General features: G+C 40.1%; 1 protein-coding gene across 2 annotated transcripts in view; it reads right to left on the bottom strand.

The window, feature by feature from the left end:
• The window catches only part of LOC137653404 (galectin-8-like), a 402,287-nt gene that overhangs the window by 169,453 nt on the left and 206,661 nt on the right, over positions 1-26,173 (bottom strand). For both annotated transcript variants that reach the window (XM_068386760.1, XM_068386761.1), the window contains exon 4: positions 14,960-15,170. In XM_068386760.1, coding sequence (XP_068242861.1) covers positions 14,960-15,170 — 211 coding nt within the window. The remainder of the gene's footprint in view (positions 1-14,959; positions 15,171-26,173) is intronic.

Below are 26,173 nucleotides of genomic sequence, written 5' to 3'. Positions count from 1 at the left end.
ATCGAGAGAGACGAGAGTGAGCTGTGAACAGCTCACGACCAAGGAACTTAATGAGGAGAATGACCCAGAGAGGCAGTGACCTGCCCTAATCCTGCCCTCGGGGCGCATTCCTTGGCGGCAGGGGTAGGCCTATGTAGAGAACGGAGTAGGGGGGTAACGGCGCGAAAACCTTGGTCGAAAGAGAGAGATCACAAGTGACTCCAAAGAAAGTAGTTCGAGGTAAGTATTTGTGTTGGAACAACTATCAATTACAATTTATGAAACAGAAAGTAAACTTCATATTTCAAAATACTTAACTTGTCTAAATCCTTCAGTCCATTAGTGAATGCATTTTGCTTACAAAGATAATGAATGCCCTCAAATGTCAAGCCTACACTCTGGCTCATTCATTGGACTCCCAGTCTGAAATAGATCTAAGATATAGGTAGTAGGTTGGACAGGGCACCAGCCACCTGTTGATAATATCGCTAGACTTATGGGGTCATTTGACTGGCCATACAGTACTACATTAGGTCCTTATCTTGGGTTAAGATTCTTTTTCCCTTTGCTTACACATACACAGAATAGTCTGGCCTATTCTTAACATATTTTCCTCTGTCTGCATACACATGACAACACTGAGACTACCAAATAATTCTTCTTCTCTCAAGAGGTTAACTACTGCATTGTAATTGTTCAGTGGCCACTTTCCTCCTGGTAAGGGTAGAAGAGACTCTAGGTATGGTAGGCAGCTCTTCTAGGAGAAGGACACTCCAAATTCAAACAATTGTTCTCTGGTCTTGGGTAGTGCCATAGCCTCTGTACCATGGTGGAACTTGGGTTAGAGTTCTCTTGCTTGAGGGTACACTCAAGCACACTATTCTCTTATTTTTCTTCCTCGTCTTGTTAAAGTTTTCATAGATTTACGGAAATATGTTATTTTTATAATAAAATAAATTTTTGAATATACTTACCCGGTGATTATAATAGCTGCAACTCTGTTGCTCGACAGAAAACTCTACGGAAGAAATTCGCCAGCGATCGCTATACAGGTTGCGGGTGTGCCCAACAGCGCCATCTGTCGTCCAAGTACCCAGTACTCAATGTAAACAAAGAACTCAATTTTCTCCTCGGTCCACTGCGTCTCTATTGGGGAGGAAGGGAGGGTCCTTTAATTTATAATCACCGGGTAAGTATATTCAAAAATTTATTTTATTATAAAAATAACATTTTTCAATATTTAACTTAGCCAGTGATTATAATAGCTGATTCACACCCAGGGGGGTGGGTAGAGACCAGCATTATATGTTTACATTATTATGAGCTAAGAATTTTTATTTCATTTTAGAAGTTATCAAAATAACAAAAACAAAATAAATAGGTACCTGGTAAGGAAGTCGACTTGAACAATTACTCTGCCTTTTTAAGTACGTCTTCCTTACGGAGCCTCGCGATCCTCTCAGGATGCTGAGCGACCCCTAGGATCTGAAGTATCAAGGGTTGCAACCCATACAACAGGACCTCATCAAAACCCCTAATCTAGGCGCTTCTCAAGAAATGACTTTGACCACCCGCCAAATCAACCAGGATGCGAAAGGCTTCTTAGCCTTCCGGACAACCCAAAAAACAACAATAAAAACATTTCAAGAGAAAGATTAAAAAGGTTATGGAATTAGGGAATTGTAGTGGTTGAGCCCTCACCCACTACTGCACTCGCTGCTACGAATGGTCCCAGAGTGTAGCAGTCCTCGTAAAGAGACTGGACATCCTTAAGATAAAAAGACGCGAACACTGACTTGCTTCTCCAATAGGTTGCGTCCATTATACTTCGCAGAGATCTATTTTGTTTAAAGGCCACGGAAGTTGCGACAGCTCTAACTTCATGTGTCCTTACCCTCAGCAAAGCTTGGTCTTCCTCATTCAGATGGGAATGAGCTTCTCGTATTAACAGTCTGATAAAATAGGATAAGGCATTCTTTGACATAGGCAAAGATGGTTTCTTAACTGAACACCATAAAGCTTCAGACGGGCCTCTTAAAGGTTTAGTTCGTTTTAAATAGAACTTAAGAGCTCTGACAGGGCATAAGACTCTTTCTAGTTCATTTCCAACCATATTCGATAAGCTTGGAATATCGAACGATTTTGGCCAAGGTCGAGAAGGTAGCTCGTTTTTGGCTAGAAAACCAAGTTGTAGAGAACATGTAGCCGTTTCAGATGAGAAACCTATGTTCTTGCTGAAGGCATGAATCTCACTGACTCTTTTAGCTGTGGCTAGGCAAACCAGGAAAAGAGTCTTTAAGGTGAGATCTTTCAGGGAGGCTGATTGTAGCGGCTCGAACCTGTCTGACATGAGGAATCTTAGTACCACGTCTAAATTCCAACCAGGTGTAACCAAACGACGCTCCTTCTTGGTCTCAAAAGACTTAAGGAGGTCCTGTAGATCTTTATTGTTGGAAAGATCTAAGCCTCTGTGATGGAAGACTGATGCCAACATGCTTCTGTAACCCTTGATAGTGGGAGCTGAAAGAGATCGTTCTTTCCTCAGATATAAGAGGAAGTCAGCTATTTGAGTTACAGAGGTACTGGTCGAGGATACTGATACTGACTTGCACCAGTTTCGGAAGACTTCCCACTTCGATTGGTAGACTCTAAGGGTGGATGTTCTCCTTGCTCTAGCAATCGCTCTGGCTGCCTCATTCGAAAAGCCTCTAGCTCTCGAGAGTCTTTCGATAGTCTGAAGGCAGTCAGACGTAGAGCGTGGAGGCCTTGGTGTACCTTCTTTACGTGTGGCTGACGTAGAAGGTCCACCCTTAGGGGAAGTGTTCTGGGAACGTCTACTAGCCATCGAAGTACCTCGGTGAACCATTCTCTCGCGGGCCAGAGGGGAGCAACTAGCGTCAACCTTGTCCCTTCGTGAGAGGCGAACTTCTGCAGTACCTTGTTGACAATCTTGAACGGAGGGAATGCATATAGATCTAGATGAGACCAATCTAGGAGAAAGGCATCTATATGAACTGCTGCTGGGTCCGGGATTGGTGAGCAATAAATTGGGAGCCTCTTGGTCATCGAGGTTGCGAAGAGATCTATGGTCAGCTGGCCCCAGGTGGCCCAAAGACTCTTGCATACATCCTTGTGGAGGGTCCATTCTGTTGGAAGAATTTGTCCCTTCCGACTGAGGCAATCTGCCATGACATGGAGTTGCCTTGGATGAACCTCGTAAGCAGCGATATGTTTAGATCTTTTGACCAGGTGAGGAGGTCCCTTGCGATCTCGTACAGCGTCAGTGAGTGGGTCCCTCCTTGCTTGGAGATGTACGCCAAAGCCGTGGTGTTGTCCGAGTTCACCTCCACCACTTTGCCTTGAAGGAGAGACCTGAAGCTTTTCAAGGCCAGATGTACTGCCAGTAGCTCCTTGCAGTTGATATGCATTGTCCTTTGACTCGAGTTCCATATTCCCGAGCATTCCCGACCGTCTAATGTCGCGCCCCAGCCTACGTCCGATGCGTCCGAGAAGAGAACGTGGTTGGGAGTCTGAACAGCCAGGGGCAGACCCTCTCTGAGGTTGATACTGTCCTTCCACCATGTCAGGCAAGACTTCATCTTCTCGGAAATGGGAATCGAGACCGCTTCTAGCGTCTTGTCCTTTTTCCAGTGAAATGCTAAGTGATATTGAAGAGGACGGAGGTGTAGTCTTCCTAATGCTATGAACTGTTCCAGGGATGATAGCGTCCCTATCAGACTCATCCACTGCCTGACTGAACATCGTTCCTTCTTCAGCATGTTCTGGATGCATAACAGGGCTTGGCTTGTTCTGGGGGCCGACGGAAAAGCCCGAAAAGCTAGACTGTGAATCTCCATCCCTAAATACACAATAGTTTGGGATGGGACCACTCGAGACTTTTCCATATTGACAAGGAGACCTAATTCCTTGGTCAGATCTAGAGTCCACTTTAGATCCTTCAGACAGCGACGACTGGAAGAAGCTCTGAGAAGCCAGTCGTCCAAGTAGAGGGAGGCTCGGATATCCGCTAAATGAAGGAATTTGGCTACATTCCTCATCAGCCTCGTAAACACAAGAGGAGCTGTGCTTAGGCCAAAGCACAGGGCTTGAAACTGGTAGACAACCTTTTCGTAAACGAATCTCAGAAAAGGTTGGGAGTCCGGGTGGATGGGGACATGGAAGTAGGCGTCCCTTAGGTCTAACGAGACCATCCAGTCTTCCCTTCTGACCGCTGCTAGAACCGACTTTGTGGTCTCCATGGAGAACGTCTGCTTTGTGACAAAGACATTCAGCGCACTGACGTCTAGCACCGGCCTCCACCCTCCTGTCTTCTTTGCCACTAAGAAGAGACGGTTGTAGAAGCCCGGGGTTTGATGGTCCAGGACTTTGACTACCGCTCCCTTTTCTAGTAAGAGAGACACTTCCTGTTTCAATGCTCGTCTCTTGTCTTCCTCTCTGTACCTGGGGGAGAGATCAATGGGAGATGTTGCTAGAGGGGGTTTTCGTACAAACGGGATCTTGTACCCCTCTCTGAGCAACTTCACAGATTGTACATCTGTGCCTCTTCTCTCCCAGGTCTGCCAGAAGTTCTTGAGTCTGGCTCCCACTGCTGTCTGAAGAAGCTGGCAGTCAGACTCTGCCTTTAGAGGACTTGGTTCCTTTCTTCTTTCCACGTCTCCCTTCGGCACGAGCACCTCCTCTGCTGGAGGCTCTGCCACGAAAGGGCGGAATAAACCGGGACGCTGGAGTGTCCATCCTTGGTCTAGCTGACAAGGTAGGCAAAGGGGTGGCTTTGCGAGCAGAGGACGCAACCAGATCATGAGTATCCTTCTGTATCAAAGAAGCAGCTATCTCCTTAATCAAGTCCTCTGGAAAGAGGCACTTGGAAAGAGGAGCAAACAGAAGTTCGGATCTTTGGCAAGGTGTAACTCCAGCTGACAGGAAAGAGCAAAGGTTCTCACGCTTCTTGAGGACTCCGGACACGAAAGATGCAGCAAGCTCATTAGATCCGTCACGTACGGCCTTGTCCATGCAGGACATGATGAGCAATGAAGTCTCTTTCTCTGTCGGAGAGATCTTCCTGCTTAGAGCTCCCAGACACCAGTCTAAAAAGTTGAAGACCTCGAAGGCTCTAAATATCCCTTTCAAAAGGTGGTCCAGGTCCGAAGATGACCAACATATCTTTGAGCGTCTCATGGCTAGCCGGCGGGGAGAGTCTACAAGACTTGAGAAGTCGCCCTGGGCAGAGGCAGGAACTCCCAAGCCGAGAACTTCTCCCGTGGCATACCAGACGCTCGATCTAGAAGAGAGTCTAGCAGGGGGAAACGTAAAGGCTGTCTTCCCTAGACTCTTTTTGGACTGCATCCATTCTCCTATCACTCGTAAAGCTCTCTTGGACGAGCGGGCGAGGACGAGTCTAGTAAAGGCAGGCGAGGATGACGGCATACCTAAAACAAACTCTGACGGAGGAGAGCGCGGAGCCACAGACACAAACTGGTCCGGAAACATCTCTTTGAACAGTGCTAAAACCTTCCTAAAGTCCAAAGAGGGTTGCGTAGACTTAGGCTCGTCAAGATCCGTATGTGGTTCATCTACGTGAGCGGCACCATCATCATCAGAAAGACCATCATCCGAGTATTGAGGAGGAAGCGGCAATGGAGTAGGTAACGGCTGGTTAGCTGAGTCCGGTCGCACGGGTGCATGCGTGACTGAGCCGGACGCAACGTCATGGAACTGTTGCCCAGTCTGTGAGCTGGCAACAACCATAGCAGCGCGGGGACGCACAGCGTCTACTCCAGACTGTCTAGCCTGATGTGGGTGAGCAGTGGCAACCACACTGGGTTGCGGAGGTTGACGCACCGCGTCAAAACAAAACAACTCTGGCGGTTGTTGTACCTCACGAACGTCAACGGAAGGCTCCGTGCGTCGCTGAACGTCAACATGCGGCTGGCAGGGCACACTGGAACGCATGGGTGGCGGAACTCTCTCAACTGGAGTGCGCAAGAAGGTCGCCTCAGCGTCCACAGGACGCACAACCGAGTGTGTGATTGGTTGTAGGCAAGAGGCTGTACTAGCTGGTGCAGCAGCAACCTTCTCCGCACGCAAGTCCTGCATCAGAGACGTTAATTGGGACTGCATGCTCTGCAGCAAAGACCACTTAGGGTCTGCAGGAGCAGGTGCGGCGACAGACGGTGTAACTGTCTGAGGCGGTACCGCTTTACCTCTCTTAGGAGGTGAGCAGTCATCTGATGACTGCAGCGAGTCCGAACTGACCCAGTGGCTACAACTGGGCCGTTGGACTTGCGCGGAAGGGACCGACTTGCGCTTCAACGGTCGTGAGACCTTGGTCCATGGTTTCTTGCGAGAAACCTCTTCCGCAGACAAGGTATAAATGGGCTCTCTCGTCTTTGTGTGGTGGGGGCGATCTTGGGTAGATACGCCCGAAACCACAGAGGGAACGTCTGTTCGCTGATTAAAGCCTCTCGAACCTATTTGTCGTACGACATTGCTTCTCCCCTGGACTTGGGAGCTTGCAAGAGGTCCCGGACTAGGACGACGACAGGCACGAACAGACGAACCCTCAAGCGCAACACTATCCACAACACTATCACTCACTTTTTCACTTCCCACTGCACTTTTACACTTCAGCTCCTTGACATCTGCCATGAGCTGATTACGGTCACTAGCCAGTGATTCAACTCTCTCACCCAGAGCTTGGATGGCACGCATCATATCAGCCATCGAAGGTTCCTGAGTGCCAGAAGGGGGGTTAGGAGCAACCACTACAGGGGAAGGAATAGGTTGTGGGGCATGAGGAGAGGAAATGTCAATAGATCGAGAGGAACTTCTCCTACTCTATCTCTCTCTAGCCTACGTGTATATTTTTGGAATTCGATAAAATCGAATTCCGAAAGCCCAACGCACTCCTCACATCGATCTTCCAATTGACAGGTTTTATCCCGACAATTGGAACAAACAGTGTGAGGGTCGATAGAGGCCTTCGGAAGACGCCTTGAACAGTCCCTAGCATTACACTTCCTAAATTTTGGGACTTGAGAAGGGTCAGCCATTTTGAATTGGTCAAAGGGGAATTCAAAAACTATCCAAAGTCATCAACATATAATCCGTAATCAACAAAAGAATGCAAGGATTTTTGAAGAGAAAGCCTGCACAGCGAAAGCTCAAAACTAGAATAGTGTACTTCACCAAATAGTTGTGAAAACAAATCCAGTTAGCAACAGCGAATTAGTAGGTCTTGCCGGTAGCACGACAGAGAGAAAATTGAGTTCTTTGTTTACATTGAGTACTGGGTACTTGGACGACAGATGGCGCTGTTGGGCACACCCGCAACCTGTATAGCGATCGCTGGCGAATTTCTTCCGTAGAGTTTTCTGTCGAGCAACAGAGTTGCAGCTATTATAATCACCGGCTAAGTTAAATATTGAAAAATTTATTTTAATGTTACTGTTCTTAAAATATTCTATTTTTCCCTGTTTCCTTTCCCAACAGTGCTATTTTCCCTGTTGGAGCCCCTGGGCTTATAGCATCCTTTTTTTCCAACTAGGGTTGTAGCTTAACAAGTAGTAATAATAATAATAATAATAATAATAATAATAATATAGTAATAGTAAACACAAATACATTACATAGTCATTATGTTCCTCACCAGAAAGGACAATTGCTAACAAAAACCTTAAATTACATAAAAGAAAAGTTGAAAAAAAAACACTATTCCTAGGAATATCACCAATACATGTGCAAAGATCTTCAACATCCACTCTCCATAGACATATGCGTATCCCTTGGGTATATCCGGATCCGCTACAGTCATTATCAAATAGTGATAACAATAATTATTAAGTATGGCCGTAATATGCAAAGAAATCACAAGAAAATAACATCATCATCAAACATAATGAAATAACTTTTAATGTCTTCAAACAGCTGTATCACAAATCAATGCACATCATCATCAAACAGTTAACCAACTGTATTATACTACGAAAAAGTATCATAATCAAGCAAGGCTCTATTCCTCCATTCAGAACACGTCTACAGGCCTCTACATGTAATTATGCAAAATCAACAAAATGGAACTATAGTTAATTCTTTTTAGTGAGGCAGAATTGCACTGACTCGCAGGGGTCCTTTTAGCTCGGAAAAGTTTCCTAATAGCTGATTGGTAAGGCAAAAATACTTCCGACCAATCAATTAGCTGTTAGGAAACGTTTTCTGAGCTAAAAAGGCACCCCTGCGGATCGGTGCAAATCTCCCTCACTAAACAGAATTGACAACAGTATAACTCATTCGGGTGATACCTGTACTCTCCATGAAGTAAGGCATGCCCCCCCCCCCCCCCCAACAATCACTCCCACTGCTGGAGTGTTCCCCAAACCCCCATTTCCATTGCGTGGATTTATGTGGAGGTCATCCTCAAAGCATCTTGCTTTGAAGGCAACAAAGCATCATCTACCGAGATAGGTTTCACCAGCATAAAGAATCTGGTCTCCTTTCTCCCCCTCAACTGGGGTCAGGTAGGGCACCGAAAAGAGTTACAACAAAACACCAGTCCCACCAAACGGTGAACAGACAAAACTAATCCTCAATAACTACAATAGCAATATCCAAAATTCCCTAGTTGTTATCTGTAACTATCAACCTTCAACAAGGGACATCAAAAACCTTTAAGGACACCTCAACACCCAAGTACAGAAAGTCTCTCCCTCTCTCTCTCTCTTGCACGCTTTCCTTAAGCTATGATGACATCGTCATCTGGGCTATGTTTTCAAACTCTCCAGATGCTCAATCGTTCAAACTCCAAACTGGGTAAACTGCTGACACATCCTTTGTGTTGGCAACTGCTTTCTGGCACAAGTTTCGAAATAGAAGCATGCACTTCACACAAATTACTTTTCACAACACTCAGGTACTCTTATTTTATGTTGCCTCATCTCTTTCGCTTATACTCAAACTAGGCTGAACTCAAAATCTGTCAAACACCAAACAACAACTAGTCTAGTACATTTATTCATCCAAATTTGCTATACAATACGCAAAAAAGGGCTCTTGCATTTGCAACCCATCAGAGATAACTAATTTGAAATCAAAACTTTCTAGTGCAATTAAGGATGGGGAAAATGATTCCGATCAGATCTACGTTGAAACTAAAACCATAAAAAATATGACAAGGTTGAAAACATAAATTTAAGTTAAAACTGCACAGCTTACAATTTTGCTTAAGCTAAACTATACACAAATCATGTTAAAGTTTAATCAGAACAACAAAGATCCTTCGTAACCTGTCACAGTGGTTCAATAACTAAATTCTCTTTAATCGATTTCCAAAAAAGAAAAAACTTTTACTTCCCTAAGGTATTTAAAGGATAAACTATTCTAACTGTTTTACGCACAACAGCTGAAATAATGAATAACTAAAACACACATATTTCAATTTCCATGGCTAACCAAAGAAACACATTCAGCATGAGCCTATAATACACTTACACAGATGATTGTACGCTAACACAATTCTTCACGCACAGGAATTACATGGGTTGAATCAATTGACTCATTTTTTTCTGCCATCAAAATCTTTTGCAAAGGATGAAGTTTCCTATACTTACAGCACAAACAGCTCAGATTCTACCTTCTTCCATTAGCCACTTGACATTTCCACAATTTTTACACAAATCTCGTAATTTTCTCGCATTACTTATCTAGCACAGAACTTATAAAAACATCAGAAAAAGAAACAACTTAAGAACTTATAGCATGCAAACAAAAACAAAAATTAAAACTGAAAAATAAAAATGAACGCTCAAAACCTTAAAATTATAGATACAACAGGGTAATATGGCATAGACAAAACTATGGAAACAGAAAAAAAAAACATAATAGAAAACAACATGGCGTGTACAGTAACGAAAGTCTTTTTGCTTCCAGACTAGTTACTGAAACTTACTTAAGTCAGCAAATCAACTAACTAGCCTCTTAATACTGTCCTTAAATGGACATAAAGTCATAAAATACTCAAATTCTTACAAACAAAATTATCTTTCTCGTACTTTGATACAAGAATGTTTTTATTTTTTCCTAACACAATCCGACATAAAAACATGTTCCTTTTTCTATTCAGACATCAATTAATTACTGAGGGGCAATGGTATGGCTACTCATATTTCAATCTCTAACTCCAATTTTATCCTGATCATCTGATCCCCTTATGTTAATCAGTTAAAGAAACACTTATATTCACCCACTAAGTGTATTTTGGATTTTTCCTTATTCCTACAATCATTGGTTATTGTCTCGGTTCCTTTTTCTGTTTCTCAGTGAATTAGAGTTTAATGCTAGACCAAGCTATTTTCAAACACAAACGTCACATACTTGTAAATTGAGTGACAGTCAAATATAGTTCTTTTGACAACTGAAACAAAATTTTAGGTCATCTTTTTGTTTTATGGCTCTACATTGTTGTTCAGAAAGTTGTCAGATGGGTGATTATTGCTGAAACATGACAATTGTATTTACTAAAGCCTAACTATCACAAATTTTATAATTACTGTGTCACACATATCTGTTTTTACACATATTCCAAACATTTGCTTTATTCATCAAACACCAAATGAAAAAGTCTACGGCAACTTGTTCACCTTTGTTCGTTCATTTCTCAAATTTTTCATGTTAAATATTTATTCTCACGAGTTTAAAGAAACGGACAGACCTTAGTAAGAAATCAAATTCTCTCCTTTCTATCATGTTGCCAGATAGTACCTAATAACAACCAATTCCTTACTTGTCACGATTTTTCAAAATGCATAATTCTCTACGGAGCTGAAAAACCAAGTTTTAATTCTGACTTCTAAGTCAAACAAATTACATTACTTGTCAAAATATTAAATTTATTTTCAATGCCAAACAGCTAACATACGATGCCTTCTTCAGACAGCAGTTGTGACGTCATAATGATTTACTCAGATTATTCTCACACTCATCATTCATTTCATTCATTTTCATATAAACTCAAAGCAACCGGTCTTTTAATTTCCCAGTACATTCATGCCCTCTGTTAACTCATTTGAAGTTACTTTCTTAAAATAATTTGTTAACAATGACTGGTGTCATCAATCAGACCGAAACATTAGTGAACAAATCACTTATGAAACACAGTAACTACTGTAAATGCAAGGTCTTTAAATTGCACACATGACAGACTACTAATTACTTAAACTGTTGGCAACTGAAACTACTACAGCTATCATGTTAACAAAATTGTCTTTACAAATCCAGATGATCCTCAGACAAAAAATGACAAACAACAGTTTTACGCTTTCTTTTAAAGCATTTTATAACAAATTAAGTAGGCTACTAATCATCAGGAATACAGTGTGTGATGTAAGAACAAATATTCAATGTACCTAAATTACAATTCTTTCTCCCTAATTTTACTAAGTACATGCTTAAAGAGGACATCAAAAAAACTTCACAGATCACATCCTAGGACTGAATTACAAACATCCCACTATTTCAATTATGACTAAAACATTTCTTCTCTCGAATTAAATAACTTATCATTGTTAACAGAGTTATTTAAACATGTGACCCTACTTTTTTTCCCAAAAAACACATTTAACACGTTTGGCAACGAAGGTCTCAAATAACAAAAACAAACTACTTTAAACCAAGAAACCATGCAGTGAAAATTCATAGTTTACAAATGGTAAAAAACAATTTCTTTGCTATCCACACAGCAACAAAGTCAATACCATTTTCTTTTCTTTTAAGAAAAAAAAATCAATCTTTACTCGAAGAGTTAACACTAAAAACATTTTACTCGACATGTTACTTTCTTCAATCAAAACTAGTGTTCTTTCATTTTACTTTAACATTACGTAAAGAAAATGGAATTACAACTTCTTTACTCTACACACTTTTACAAAATCTTATAACATAATCGTTAATCCTAGAACTACAGATTTTGTACAACGTTACTTAACTTATGCGTGGGTTGATTGCTGTGGGTCGCCTTGTGTCCCTTGTCCTACAGTTGCTGTCTGGGACCTCTTCTAATTTTCGGGATAGACCTTGGCTTTCATGGGCGGCCCATGTCTTTCATAGCCCCCGCTGCTCTTGATTCGACAAAGAAGTCCTCCATAGTTGGGGCATTTACAAGCACGCCAACTACTGCTAATGATCGGCTGATAGGACCCCATAGAAGGGTCCTGACCAGCCATCTCGGATGACAAGTTTAGATGCTGTTGCTCCCGCGACAGGAAACTGAACATATCGTCAATTGTGGGCATACCGTCATTGTTTCCCACAGGAACATTGTTGTGTCATCGTCAATTGTGGGCATACTGTCTTCGTTTCACACAGGAACATTGTTTGTGTCGTCCTCTTGGGGACGAGTGTGTTTCCTAACAAATGGTTCCTCCCTTGGGCGTCGTCAGTTCCGGCCCGCCTGTCTAGGTAGAAAGGCGCTAAGGTCTCTTCCCTGTGGGTCCTCCGTGAGTGACTGGTTCACGCTACTCCTCCTGGATGCTACTATTCTCGACCTCATCGTCAGGATTTTTTCTTATTTTTTCTAAGGACATCCATTCGTCCTTTATCTTCTTTCGTTATGCTTTTTAACTGACTTTTTTTTTAGTTTTCCTTTCCTCTTCTCCCGAGATGTCTATTTCTTGCTTCTTGTGTCATTCTTTCTTATTTCATCGTTGTTTACGTCTAAAGTCAATTTTTGGTAGCTGTGGCACTCTGTCTTTTGCTCATTATTACACTTATCTTTAATCCTCTTTATCCTACCGTAAGGCCACTAATTTTTGTCACTACATGGCAATTAAATAATGAATGATGAGAGGCACTGAATTAGACCACTTTTACATAGTAGGAGGATTTATTGTCTAATTTTCACCGAAACATGAGCAGAAATCTTCTTCAAAGAGAATAAAGGATTAATGTACATCTTAAACATAACTCTAAGTATTTCTAATTAAATAACAAAGGAAATATAAGTCTCTCACTGACTTTTAAATTATTGGAACAGTTTATCGCAAAATGATCATAATGATAGTTAACAATGAATCACTTTCAATTTACAGACACACACAGGGAGAACACTTAGAAAGGAAACAGCTATATGAATAAGATTGTTACAATACAAAAGGACAGTTATTAGGTGTCGGGTTGCGTAGCGACGCCAACCATGGCTGGTGGGCCTACTATTGGTTGCCCACTCGCGACTTGAGCTTGAGCTGAACTCGAACTTAACTAACTAATCTTGGCTTCCCAGCAGTTTTTATGGGGTGCATATTGTAGGGGGGTATGAGGGCTTGTCTGGACTCTGGGTAGTGGTGGCAGGTGATGCAACTGCATCAGGCCGGTACTTGCCTCCTTTCCGTCCCCTCCCCCCGCTGTATCTGTTGACATGGAAAGAGATTCGGGACACACAGTGATCAATCTATTCTGAAGAAGTGTTTTAATTCTTTTATTCTACCTTGTTTTGAGTATTGTTCTCCTGTCTGGTCTTCAGCTGCTGATTCTCATCTTAATTTGTTGGACAGAAACTTACGGTCTATTAAATTTCTTATTCCTGATCTAGATATTAATCTCTGGCACCGTCGATCAATTAGTTCATTATGCATGTTGCATAAGATTTTTCATAACTCTGACCATCCTTTACATTCAGATCTCCCTGGACAATTCTATCCTGTTCGTAATACTAGGCAGGCAGTTAATTCTAATAGCCAGGCCTTCTCCATCATAAGACTCAATACTACGCAGTACTCTAGAAGTTTTATTCCAGCTGTTACCAAGTTGTGGAATGATCTTCCTAATCGGGTTGTTGAATCAGTAGAACTTCAAAAGTTCAAAGTTGGAGCAAATGCTTTTTTGTTGACCAGACGGACATGAGTCTTTTTATAGTTTATATATGACATTTTTGTTGTTGACGTTGTTAATAGTTTATATATGATATATCTCTTTTGACATTACTTTTTTTAGAATGATTTATTGTTAATTTGTTCTCTTCAGTTATTTATTTCCTTATTTCCTTTCCTCACTGGGCTATTTTTCCCTATTGGAGCCCCTGGGCTTATAGCGTCTTGCTTTTCCAATTAGGGTTGTAGCTTGGATAGTAATAATAATAATAATAATAACACGTGCTTGGGTCAGCAGATACCTAACAAAGAGGAAAGCTGTTTAAACTGATTCCCACACTTCCCATGAATCGTGGAGAGGTCATAGGTCGACAACTGCCGCACTACTTTCTGTGCATTTAAATTAACCCAGTTGATATCTTCATTTTTATCCCCTTATATGTGACACCCCACGCCACCACCCGGTAACTAGTGGTTAGGGTGGTTATCATTCGCTAAGAATTATCATGGCTTGTCTTTCAGCTTCGCCGAAAGTGTAACCCTATAAATAGTGCAAGGTTTGCATTTGTGTTGGAACAAATACAAAATGCAATACAGTAATCAGAATTTCAAAAACTCCAAGCCAGAAGCCATGAGTTGCACTCTGTAACATGAGGTATAACTGTACGTAATAATCATGCACACCAAACAACTTACAAAACACCTGAAGATGACATACAAACAATATACTTTTAAAGTTTAAAGGACGCTCATGAATGCCAGAAGGAAGGGACAGTGACAATGCCCTAGCTAGCAGGACAATGCCCTAGCTAGCAGGACAATGCCCTAGAAAATGACTATATATACATATGATCAGTGCCCATGCCCTTTCTCAGCCCAAGCTATGACCAGCGAGGGCAAGGCAATGGCTGCTGATGACTCAGCAGGTAGACCTATAGGCTCCCCAAATCCCACATCCTTAGCTCACAAAGATGGTGAGGTTGTGGACACTAAAGAAACTATCGAGTTTGAGTGGAAATTGAATCTCAGTACGGCTAGCACTAGGCAGGGACGCTTCCAATAGGCCACAACCCTATAAAGAGCAACATAGAATGGGGAAAACATACCTTGAAATTAATGGGATCAGACAGTATTGTTACATCAAAATTCTGCCCTCTTGCTAGAGCAATACTACTAGTGGCTTCCTCTTGACCCCATCCTGCGGCTCGAGTAAAAGCGTTCCTCCCAATAATACCCTCCGCAATTCGACCATACATGCAAAGACCTATCTCGTCTGTTGGGTCTCCAGTTGGACCAGATTGAAACTTCAGTATAAAGCTGGACCAAAGGAGAAAAAAAAATCAATACACTACTAAAACAACAAGTCCATATGTTACTACTGTTCAATATGTTATTTCATAAATTTGTTATGAACAGTATGAAATATATCCAATGTATTCATCAAGATTACAATAATTAAATACGTACTATCAAGTACAAACTCCACACATTATTGTTAATACAAAATATTTACAGCAAAAAATCTTAGGATAGTGTTGGATTTGTGATTCCTTGAGAAATGTCATTAAATATAATGGTCCAAAGGATTCCATAAGTTTTGAAGGCAGATATGGACAGATAATAAGACTTGTGAATGTTGAAAGAATATTATCAATGCAATTTAAAGTCTATGAAGAAGGATTTCCTTATTATCAACAGCACAATTACAAAAACCACACAGTATGACAATGTACAGATTATCAACTGATATACATAAAAAACACAAGCAATGAATGACATGTTGCCAGGAACTAACAAGGTAACTAGGATTAAAGGCCATTAAAAACAATTCTATCAAACTAAAATCTGTATAAAAAAATCACAAATTTTAAGTCACTTTTAGTTTTCCTAAATATAAAAACTTGAGTCCTTTCATTGAAAATTAATTTAAGCGCAGCTGGAGCTTGGCAGTTAAAACTTATAAAGAGGAGTTAGCAGTAGCTGGTAATTACTGATGGTTGGCAGGGAAGTCATTTTGATTGCATCTGGGACTTTTGGGGAAGGTAATGGCAGGAAGTTGAATTAAAGGACTCATGTTTGTAGTTAAGAAAAATACGAAATGCTTTCAAAATTTGTGATTTGTTCCTACACAAATACAAATCGTTCTTTAATATGAGACTATTACTTGGGTGGGAGGAAGTCCTATTTCCAAAACGGCTGACTAAAACCCCAGAAACGCTAATCTCAGATCTGAAAAGGTGCAAAGAATAGCATCCTAGACACATCACGAACTAGGATAAAAAATACTGTCAGGTTCATGGTCCAGACAACCAAGGGTGTTGCAAAAAAAAAGAAAAAAAAAATTATTTTAAAACAATTTTTATTTTTCCTAACGATAAAAACCTTGAACTCTTTATTGGAGAATATACTTTCAGTAAAGCTGAAAGAATACCCATAGGCCTTTTAGCAAGGTATAACTACCCCAGCGCTAGTTACCAGGGGGTAGGGGGTAGTACCAGCTACCCCACTCACACACACACTTGTGTTGTCACATCACTTTTGATTGCAGGCAGGACTTTCAGAGGGATAGGTGATGGAGAAACAAATTTATATAAAGAGCTCAAGGTTTGTATCCTTAGGAAAAATACAAATTACTTTAAATTTGTCATTTGTTCCGACACTAATACAAACCCTTCCACTCTTTATTAGGGAAGACTCACAACTAAGGTGGGTAGATGTCCTCACCAAATGGCTGGTTTTTGACCCGGGGTTTCCAACTGTGCTATGCACGCCTAAAGAGGAAACCCTGACACCTCACTAAAACTCTGTGCAATAACACGTTTTAAAGACCTGAGTAATCTGCGTGATTGTGTCGTACTAGCAATATTTAATTCATCTATAGAAGAATTCTCAGAAGTCATAGTGTGGAGGATTAATTTTTGTTTTTATTTATTTTTTGTTTGCCAAATCCAGAGAGAGAGAGAGAGAGAGAGAGAGAGAGAGAGAGAGAGAGAGATATATTGTGTCAGCGAGCAAAAGGTAGATAGTGTATTGATTGTTTGTTGTGAGAAAGACTGTTGGTATAAATGAGATTGATTGTTTATGTTTTTAGCTAGGTTACGACAGTGGTGAATGTCTTGGGTGAATGGCTTTTTTATTTGACTGCTGCTAGAGGCAGTGTTGTGTGTGAATGCTGGATTTACTTTATTTTTATTACCAGCGTGGAAGTGTTCAATTATTTCGAAAGTAAGTAGAATTTTTATATTTGCTTGTCGTGATTGTGAATGATAGAAACAGTTTTGCAGGCCGTAATGCCTCCTTTGGGGAGAAATTTTATGTGAATTTGATTGTTGACGACCTGGCTTGTTTAAGGAACTTGATACGACTGCTCAGATTTGGAATGAATTATTGATGACCTGGATTGTTTAAGGACCTGATTGGATTGCTCTGTGGATCTTGATGAAATAGATGCTGTAACAATCCAGCCCAGTTGAAGGAATTTGTTTGGCTTGATGATGATGATGATGATTAATGCAATTGTGTATTATTATTTGTCAGTGTTACGGTAGCTACAGAGTTGTGGTTGGGCTATAAATGGACTATTGGCCCTTGTGTGGACAAAGAGGTCCACACATAAACAAATACTGTATTGGTTTTAGTGTGCGGTGTAATTTTAAGTTTGTTAGGGCTTTTTGGGTTTATATGAATGGTGTTTTGGTTATTATATATTTAGTGTTAAGTTTTGATTAGTTTTAAGTGTTTATTTTGATTGTGGATGGTTTATGATTAATTTTTAGTTTAAGAAATATAGTTTTAAGGATATGTTTTGTTTTCGTTTCCCTTCAGTCTATGAGTCCAGTTTATGATAAAGTAAGGGGGAAGTTTGTGTTGCAGAGACAATTGTCTGTTAGAGTGATTCAGGAGGTGGGGGTTGTCCTTGCGACATCCCGCCACATTGTTTTGGCGCCAGAACAGGGACTGCCGAGGTGGGATTGATAGCTGGACTCTTAGACGAAGGACTGAATAGGATAAGATATTAAGAGTTAAGACTGAAAATGGAAGAGCAGAACAAATTATTAAGGGAGGAATTGTGGCTGAGTAAGGAGCGTAAGGAGAAGTTGCTGCATGAGAATAAGAGGTTAAGTTGTGAGAATGAGGAGATGCGAAAGGAACGGAAAGTGCTAAAGGGAACTGTAGCGAGAGTGGAAGAGGGTGTTGAGATAAGGATGTGTGAGAATGAGGAACAAATGGAAGCTATGATGGGGCAGGTAATGGGAATGATAAAAATGTACATGGGTGAAGGTGCAGTCGGAGTGTCCTCAGCTTCAGGTAAAGGGTTGATAGTGGAAGAGAAGGCTGAGGTAAGTGATAATGGGAAAGGAAGTGATAGTGATAGAAATAGTGATAGTGAAGTTAAAGGGACCAAGTATAGTAAGGATGAACAGAAATGTGAGAGGAAAGATAAAAGGAAAGGTAAAAGTAATGAGAAGAGGGAAAAGAAGAAAGGTCAGTATGAGAGTGAGGATGATCATGAATGGGTGAAAGTGGTAAGTAAAAAAAAGGGTAAGAAGGGAATGGTTAAGGATAGGAATTTAAGTGTTGAAGTGGATTCATTATATTCAAATGAGGAAGAAGGCAACAAGGGAGTAGGCAGTGAAGATAGTGAGAATGAAGTTGAAGTTTGTAAGACAGTGTTTATGAGAGAGGTACCCAGGTGTGAAAGGTTCAATGAGCATATTAGTAGGGATGTGTATGATTTTTTTTAGGGAGTATGAGAGGTTGTCAGGATAAGTATGGTGATAGTAAGAGAGTTTGGGCTAGGGAGTTAGGAGAATATTTGACTGGGTATTTGTTGACGATGTATGGTGTGATAATGAGTGTAGGGGATGTTGATTACGAAAGTGTGAAAAAGAGAATAATTGAGCAGGTGAAACGTATGAAAGGGAGTGTTAGATATAAGCGTAAGAATGATTTTGATGAGACACAGATAAATGTAGAAGCGATATCGATGTGTGTATGTAGGTTGGAAACTTTAGCTAAGAAGAAGTATGGGGATGAAGGCATAAATGAGAATAAGGAATTAATGAAGGAAGTTTTTGGCTACTGTACCTGAGAATGTTGCTGAGTTTATTAATTTGAAACAGAAGGAGAAAATGAGGTGGACGAAGGAAAGATTGACATGGGATGATATTTTAGAGATAGTTGAGGATTACGAGTTAGATAGATGTATGAAAGAGAGTAAATCTGTGAGTGTAAGAACTGGAATGGAGGAAGGTGTGCCGGAATTTGTTAGTTTTAGAGATGCTGTTATGAGAGGACCAATGAGGGAAGCTAGGGTTTGTAGAAAGAAGGGATTAAGTCAGCCAGGATGTTCAGGAAACTAGTGTGTCAGAGGGTTCAACTGGGTGAGTCCTTCTGTGTGTGTGGAAGGAATAGGATCAATGTTCGTGAGAATGGGATGAATAATTGGTTGGAAATGTGTAAGTATGAACCTAGTATGCATGAGAAGTTAGGGCTGGAAAATAAACAATTAGTGTTAGTTGAATATAGGAAAAATAGGCGTTTGAAAGTTTTAAGTGAGGAGAAAATGTAAGGGAAATTTATAGGTATAGTAAAGAATACAAATATGCATGACAAGGGTGTAAATGTACAGGTGAGTGTTGAAGATAAATGTGTTAATACAGATGAATCATGGCTGAGTATGAATGATACTTATAGTGTGAGGCTTTTCGTTAGATGATGTAAAAGAAAGAATGAACAACGCATGAGTGAGAGATAGGAAAATGATAAGTAGCATGAATGAATCTTTTGCTAAAGTTGAGAATGTTTTTGATGAAACGGATGAACTGTTTACAGAAATGAGTGTAATTTTGGGGCCAGATGAGAATGAGGTAGATAGGATTGTACATGATATATTAGATGATAGGAATAGTGTTAATGTAGCGAATGATTGTGATAAGGAAGACGTGAATGAGAGAGTGTATGAAGGCCCAGTTGCTCGGAGTAGAGGTCCTGTTCCCGACTGCGACTGGGTTATGAAAAAAATAATGTAAGTGGTTGTGTGAAAATGTAGAAGCATTTGGCAAAGTAAGGGGGGGAGGAATGTAGAGGATTAATTTTTGTTTTTATTTATTTTTTGTTTGCCAAATCCAGAGAGAGAGAGAGAGAGAGAGAGAGAGAGAGAGAGAGAGAGAGAGAGAGAGATATATATTGTGTCAGCGAGCGAAAGGTAGTTAGTGTATTGATTGTCTGTTGTGAGAAAGACTGTTGGTATATATGAGATTGATTGGTTATGTTTTTAGCTAAGTTACGACAGTGGTGAATGTCTTGGGTGAATGGCTTTTTTATTTGACTGCAGTAAGCGTCAGTTCTGTGTCCTTTGAATGCTGGATTATAATTCTTATTCTTTTACCAGCGTGGAAGTGTTGATTTATTTTCTGAGCCGTAATTCCTCCTTTGGAGAGAACTTAGTTTTGAATGTTGCTCAACCGTTGATGACCTGGCCTGTATTACGATTATATTTAGAATGCTCTTTGGATTTAGATAAATGTTGATGACCTGGACTGGATGAACTTTCGATTGCTGTTATTGATGATGATGATGATGATGATGATGACATCCAGGACCCCAATTAGGGAGGCAGTGGTGGCATATTGCCACACAGTTTAATCTGTTAATCACAGATTGATGGTTGTGTCGTGAAAGACAGTTCGGCAGTTTGTGAATGACTGTGTTGCAAATAACATATGTTACAAATTTTGGTGTTGGTGAACTCGCAATATATGTATGTTTTGTTTTCATGTTTGGGTTGCAGTTAGTTTTGAGTTTTGTTAGGATTTATTTGATTGAGGAAAGGTGTTTTTTTTGTTAATTATATATTTAGTTTGTAAGAAATATAGTTTTAAGGTTATGTTTTGTTTTTATGTCCTTTTTGTCTAAGAGTCCAGTTTATGATAACGTAAGGGGAAGGTTTGTATTGAAGAGAAATTTGTCAGAGTGATTCAAGGGTGTGGAGTTTATTCTTGTGACATCTCGCCACAATAGGATTTTTTGAACCAACCATAGACATTACCCAAATCCCACCTCACAAAGGGGAATGGAGAAGTATATAGTTCTATACCAGGTTACACAAGGGAAATGGTTATACCTCCAGATAGTGAAAGTCATCTTTCAGAGTACCATAGGTACTGTTCCCCAAGGGAGGGGAAGATGGAAGAAAGAAGGTACCAGTCACTCTTATTCATCCCAGACTTGATTCCTGGTAATCTCTGCCCTCCACCATCTGCTACTTATCCATCACAGAGCTTGAGATCTTAAACCCTTTGTTGTGCAAGTACAAAGGAAAACCTCTCCCTGTTACTTTGGGTTATGTCACTGCAGCCAAGGGGCAGTGAAGGTCGTCTGATGCTTCCAAACGCCCACTAGAAGGTCCTGCATCACAGAGTAGTTTTTCTTGGCAGCCAGAGACGTACTAATGCCCTTAGCATTTTGATCTCTAGGTTTACACTTCTATGGAGGAGAATCAGGATTTGAGGCCTGGTCTAAGACCTCGCGAATCCATGCTGATATCAAAATCTTTATGAGACTCCTCTTAACCTTCCTCGTACTGTCGGATAATCCTTTCACACGGAAACGAGCTTTTGAAGTTTATTTGAAGTGACACCTCAGTGCCATATCTAGATATAGTAGCCGCTGATCTGGGTCCTCAGTTACGTTACAGTAATTCTCAATCAGGAGGGGTAAGAATCTCAAATTAGTTACTGACAGATCTTGAGTCTTGCTATAAATTCAGGGACAAAGCCATAGGATGGGAGAAATGTCGTAAGAAAGACCATGAAGTTCCCCAACTCACTTGGCTTTGGCGAAGCCAAGGCGAGTAGAAAAGAGTTTAGGGTCAGCAGAAGATCTGATGTCTGGCGTAACGGTTCTCAGGGAGCTCCTTAAGAAACTTTAAAACAATATCCACATTCCATGGAGGTGGTCCAACTTCTGATTAAGAGCAGATAAGCTCACAACTCCCAATAAAAAGAGACAACTCCAATGATAATGAGAGATTAACTCTTTTCAATCTAAAGCCAAAGGTCAAAGCTAACCAATAACCTTTACTGCCGATACTGAAAGGAGTTTCTTACTCCCAAAGCAACACAAGAGGAACAGCTATTGCTAGAATAGTGGTATCATAAAAAGGAGAGATATCCACTCCACGAACGACCAACGGACAACTGCCCAATTTCCCTGATACACTGCAGTAAAGATTCCCAGAGGCATTAGGGCCTCTTAGTGCAATGTATTACAAATCATATCTTTGCAGGGAGAGGCTGAAAAACCTTTCGGTGTACCTATATTTATATATATGTACATAAATATGTGCATACATACATACATATATATATATATATATATATACAGTATATATATATATATATGTATATATATATATATGTATATATGTATATATATATATATATATATATAAATGAAAATGGGTCAAAGCTGAGCAATAACCTTTACCGCCGATAATGAAAGGAGTTTCTTACTCACAAAAGCAACACAAGAAGAACAGCTATTGCTAGAATAGGGGTATAAAAAAAGGAGAGATATCCACTCCACGAACGAACAACGAACAAATGCCCACCTTGCCTGAAACACTGCAGCTGAAGATTCATAGAGGCAGTTTTTTTGCAATGTATTACCAAAACCTATCTTCACAGGGAGAGGCTAGAAAACCTTCTGGTGTACCTACATGTATATATATGTACATATAAATATATATATAATATATATATATATACATATATATATATATATATACATAATATATATGTATCTAAATATATATATATATATATATATATTTATATATATAAATACTGTATATATATATATATATATATTTATATATATAAATACTGTATATATATATATATATATATATGTATATATATATGTGTGTGTATATATATAAGTATATATATATATAATATATATATACAAAAATATATATCTATATACAAAGGCACTTCCCCATTTTGGGGGGTAGCCAATACCAAACAAATGGAAAAATGGGGACTTTTCCTTTCTATGCTGCTCCCAGTCTGATGAGGGACTCAACCGAGTTCGGCTGGTACTGCTAGGGTACCACAGCCCACCCTCCCCCGTTATTCACCACAGATGAAGCTTCATAACGCTGAATCTTCTACTGCTGGCTACCTCAGCGGTCAATCAAGGAGACCGGAGGAAGCAGCAGGGCTTACCGGAACTGTGTCACAATCACTCGCCATTCATTCCCATTTCTAGCACGCTCTCTTGCCTCTCTCACATCTATCCTCCTATCACCCAGAACTTTCTTCACTCCATCCATCCACCAAAACCTTGGCCTTCCTCTTGTAACTTCTCCCATCATCTCTTGCATTCATCACCTTCTTAGGCAGACAGCCATTTTCCATTCTCTCAACATGGCCAAACCACCTCAACATAATCATATCCTCTACAGTTGCTAACTCATTTCTTACACCCATTCTCACCCTCACTACTTCATTCCTAACTTTGTCTACTCAAGATACACCAGCTATACTCCTCAGACACTACATCTCAAACACATTTAATTTCTTCTCTCTCCCACACTTTCATTCCCAACAACTCCGATCCATACATCACAGTTGGTACAATCATTTTCTCATACAGAACTCTCTTTACATTCATGCCTAATCCTCTTTTCTTTACCACTCACTTCACTGGCCCCAAACACTTTGCATTCTTCATTCACACTCTGACGTACATCTGCTTCCACTCCACCATTGCTACAACAACAGACCCCAAGTACTTAAACCGATCTACTTCTTCAAGTAACTCTTCATTCAACATGATATTCAACCTCGCACCACCTTCCCTTCTCGTACATCTCATAACCTTACTCTTACCCACATTAACTCTCAACTTCCTTCTCTTACAAACTCTTCCAAATTCTGTCACTAATCGGCCAAGCTTCTCTTCCGAGTCTGCAACCAGTACAGTATCATCCGCAAACAACAACTGATTTACCTCCCATTCATGATCATTCTAGTCTATCAGTTTCAATCCTCGTCCCAGCACTCGAGCATTCACCTCTCTCACCACTCCATCAACATACACGTCAAACAACCATGGTGACATCACACATCCCTGTCTCACTTCAAACCAATCGCTCACTTAATTTCCTATCCTAACACACGCCTTACTTTCTTCGTATAAAATTTTCACTGCTTGCAGCAACCTTCCACCAATTCCGTATAACGACATCGCATTCCATATCGCTTCCCTATCAACTCTATCATACGCTTTCTCCAGATCCATAAACACATCATACACTTCCTTACCTCTTGCTAAATATTTCTCACATATCTGCTTCATTGTAATAATCTGATTCATACAACCCCTACCTCTTCTAAAACCACCCTGTACTTCTGAGATTACATTTTCTGTTTTATCCTTAATCCTATTAATCAGTACTCTACCATACACTTTTCCAACCACAATCAACAAACTAATACCCCTTGAATTACAACACTCATGCACATATACCTTACCCTTATGTAGTGGTACAATATACACACAAACCCAATATACTGGTACCATTGACAACATAGAAAACATATTAAACAATCTCACCAACCATTCAAGTACAGTCAAACCTCCTCCCTTTAACATCTCAGTTCTCACGCCATCCATAGCAGGTACTTTTCATATCCTCGTTTCATCTAGTGCTCTCCTCACTTCCTCTCTTGTAATCTCTCTCTCATTCTCCTCTCCCATTACTGACACCTCAACACCTGCAACAGCAATTATATCTGCCTCACTATTATCCTCAACATTCAATAAACTTTCAAAATATTTTGCCCACCTTTTCCTAGTATTCTCGTCTTTTAACAACCTTCCATTTTCATCTTTCACTGTCTCTTCAATTCTCGAACCAGCCTTCCTTACTCTCTTCATTTCTTTCCAAAACTACTACTTATTCTCTTCATATGAACGACCCAATCCTGACCCCAACTCAGGTCAGCCGCCCTCTTTGCTTCAGTTACCTTGCATTTCACTTCCACATTTTTCTCTCTATCTTTCATACTTCTCTACACTATTTCTCTGCAACCATTCTTCAAATGCCCTCTTTTTCTCTTCCACTTTTACCTTCACTCCTTCATTCCATCATTAACTACCCTTCCTCATGCTGTCTCCAACAATCTTCTTGCCACACACATCACTTGCAATCGCAACAAAATTTTCTTTGACTAACTTCCACTCCTCCTCTAAATTACCAGTTTCTCTCACTTTCACGCTGTCATGTGCCATTTTTAACCTTTCTTGATATTCACTTTTTACCTCAAGTTTTATTAACTCTTCAACCCTCACAAACTCCCTTTTACATCCCCCCACTCTTTTGCTACAACTAATTTTCCTTCCAACAAAAAATTATCAGAGATACCGTTAGCCATACCCCTAAACACGTGCACGTCTTTCAATCTTCCAAACATTCTTCTAGTTATCAACACATAATCCATCAAAGCCCTTTCTACCAATCTTCCATTTACCACTCTTATCCATGTATACTTGTTTTGATCTTTCTTTTTGAAAAATCTAGAACTTATCAACATCTCTTGCTCAACACACATATCTAACAGTCTCTCACCACTCACATTTTCACCTGGTACGGTATATTTTCCAGCTCCACCCCCGTCGATGTCTCACAGGAGTATACAATACAGGAGAGGGGGTTCCCAGCTCCCTCGTCCTGTCCCTTTTAGTCGCGTCTTATGTCACGCAGGGATACGTTGGCGCTATTTTAATTGTTGTTATGCCCCCGTGGCCACAGGAGGCATATATATATGTATATATATATATATATATATATAAATATGTATATATATATATATATATATAGATTATATAAATATATAAATATAAAAATATAAACATATATAGACATATATATACTCAAATAAGCCATATATTTTAATATTTTAATATTTTAATGTCTGGATTCTCTTATCAACCTCGGGATCAGAGCCCCAAGGCGGAACAACTCAAAGAAGCTATTGTCTTTGAGGGGTTACACCTTGGACCTCTGATCCCGAGGTCGATAAGAGAATCCAGACATTAATGTATTAAAATATATGGCTTATTTGAATAAGAAAAACATGTCTTAAATGTGTAAAATTTAGCATTCACACACACACACACATATATATATATATATATATATGTATATATGTATCATTACAGCTGGTGAATTACATGAAATCCCGAGCTCCAAACTCACCTGTTTATATTACATAAGTCCATTACACTTGATAAATAATACTCGAGCT

This window comes from Palaemon carinicauda, chromosome 14 (genome assembly GCF_036898095.1).
Source record: "Palaemon carinicauda isolate YSFRI2023 chromosome 14, ASM3689809v2, whole genome shotgun sequence".
NCBI lineage: Eukaryota > Metazoa > Arthropoda > Malacostraca > Decapoda > Palaemonidae > Palaemon > Palaemon carinicauda.
The sequence above is the reverse complement of the archived record's forward strand: the minus strand, read 5'-3'. Positions and strand labels throughout refer to the sequence as shown.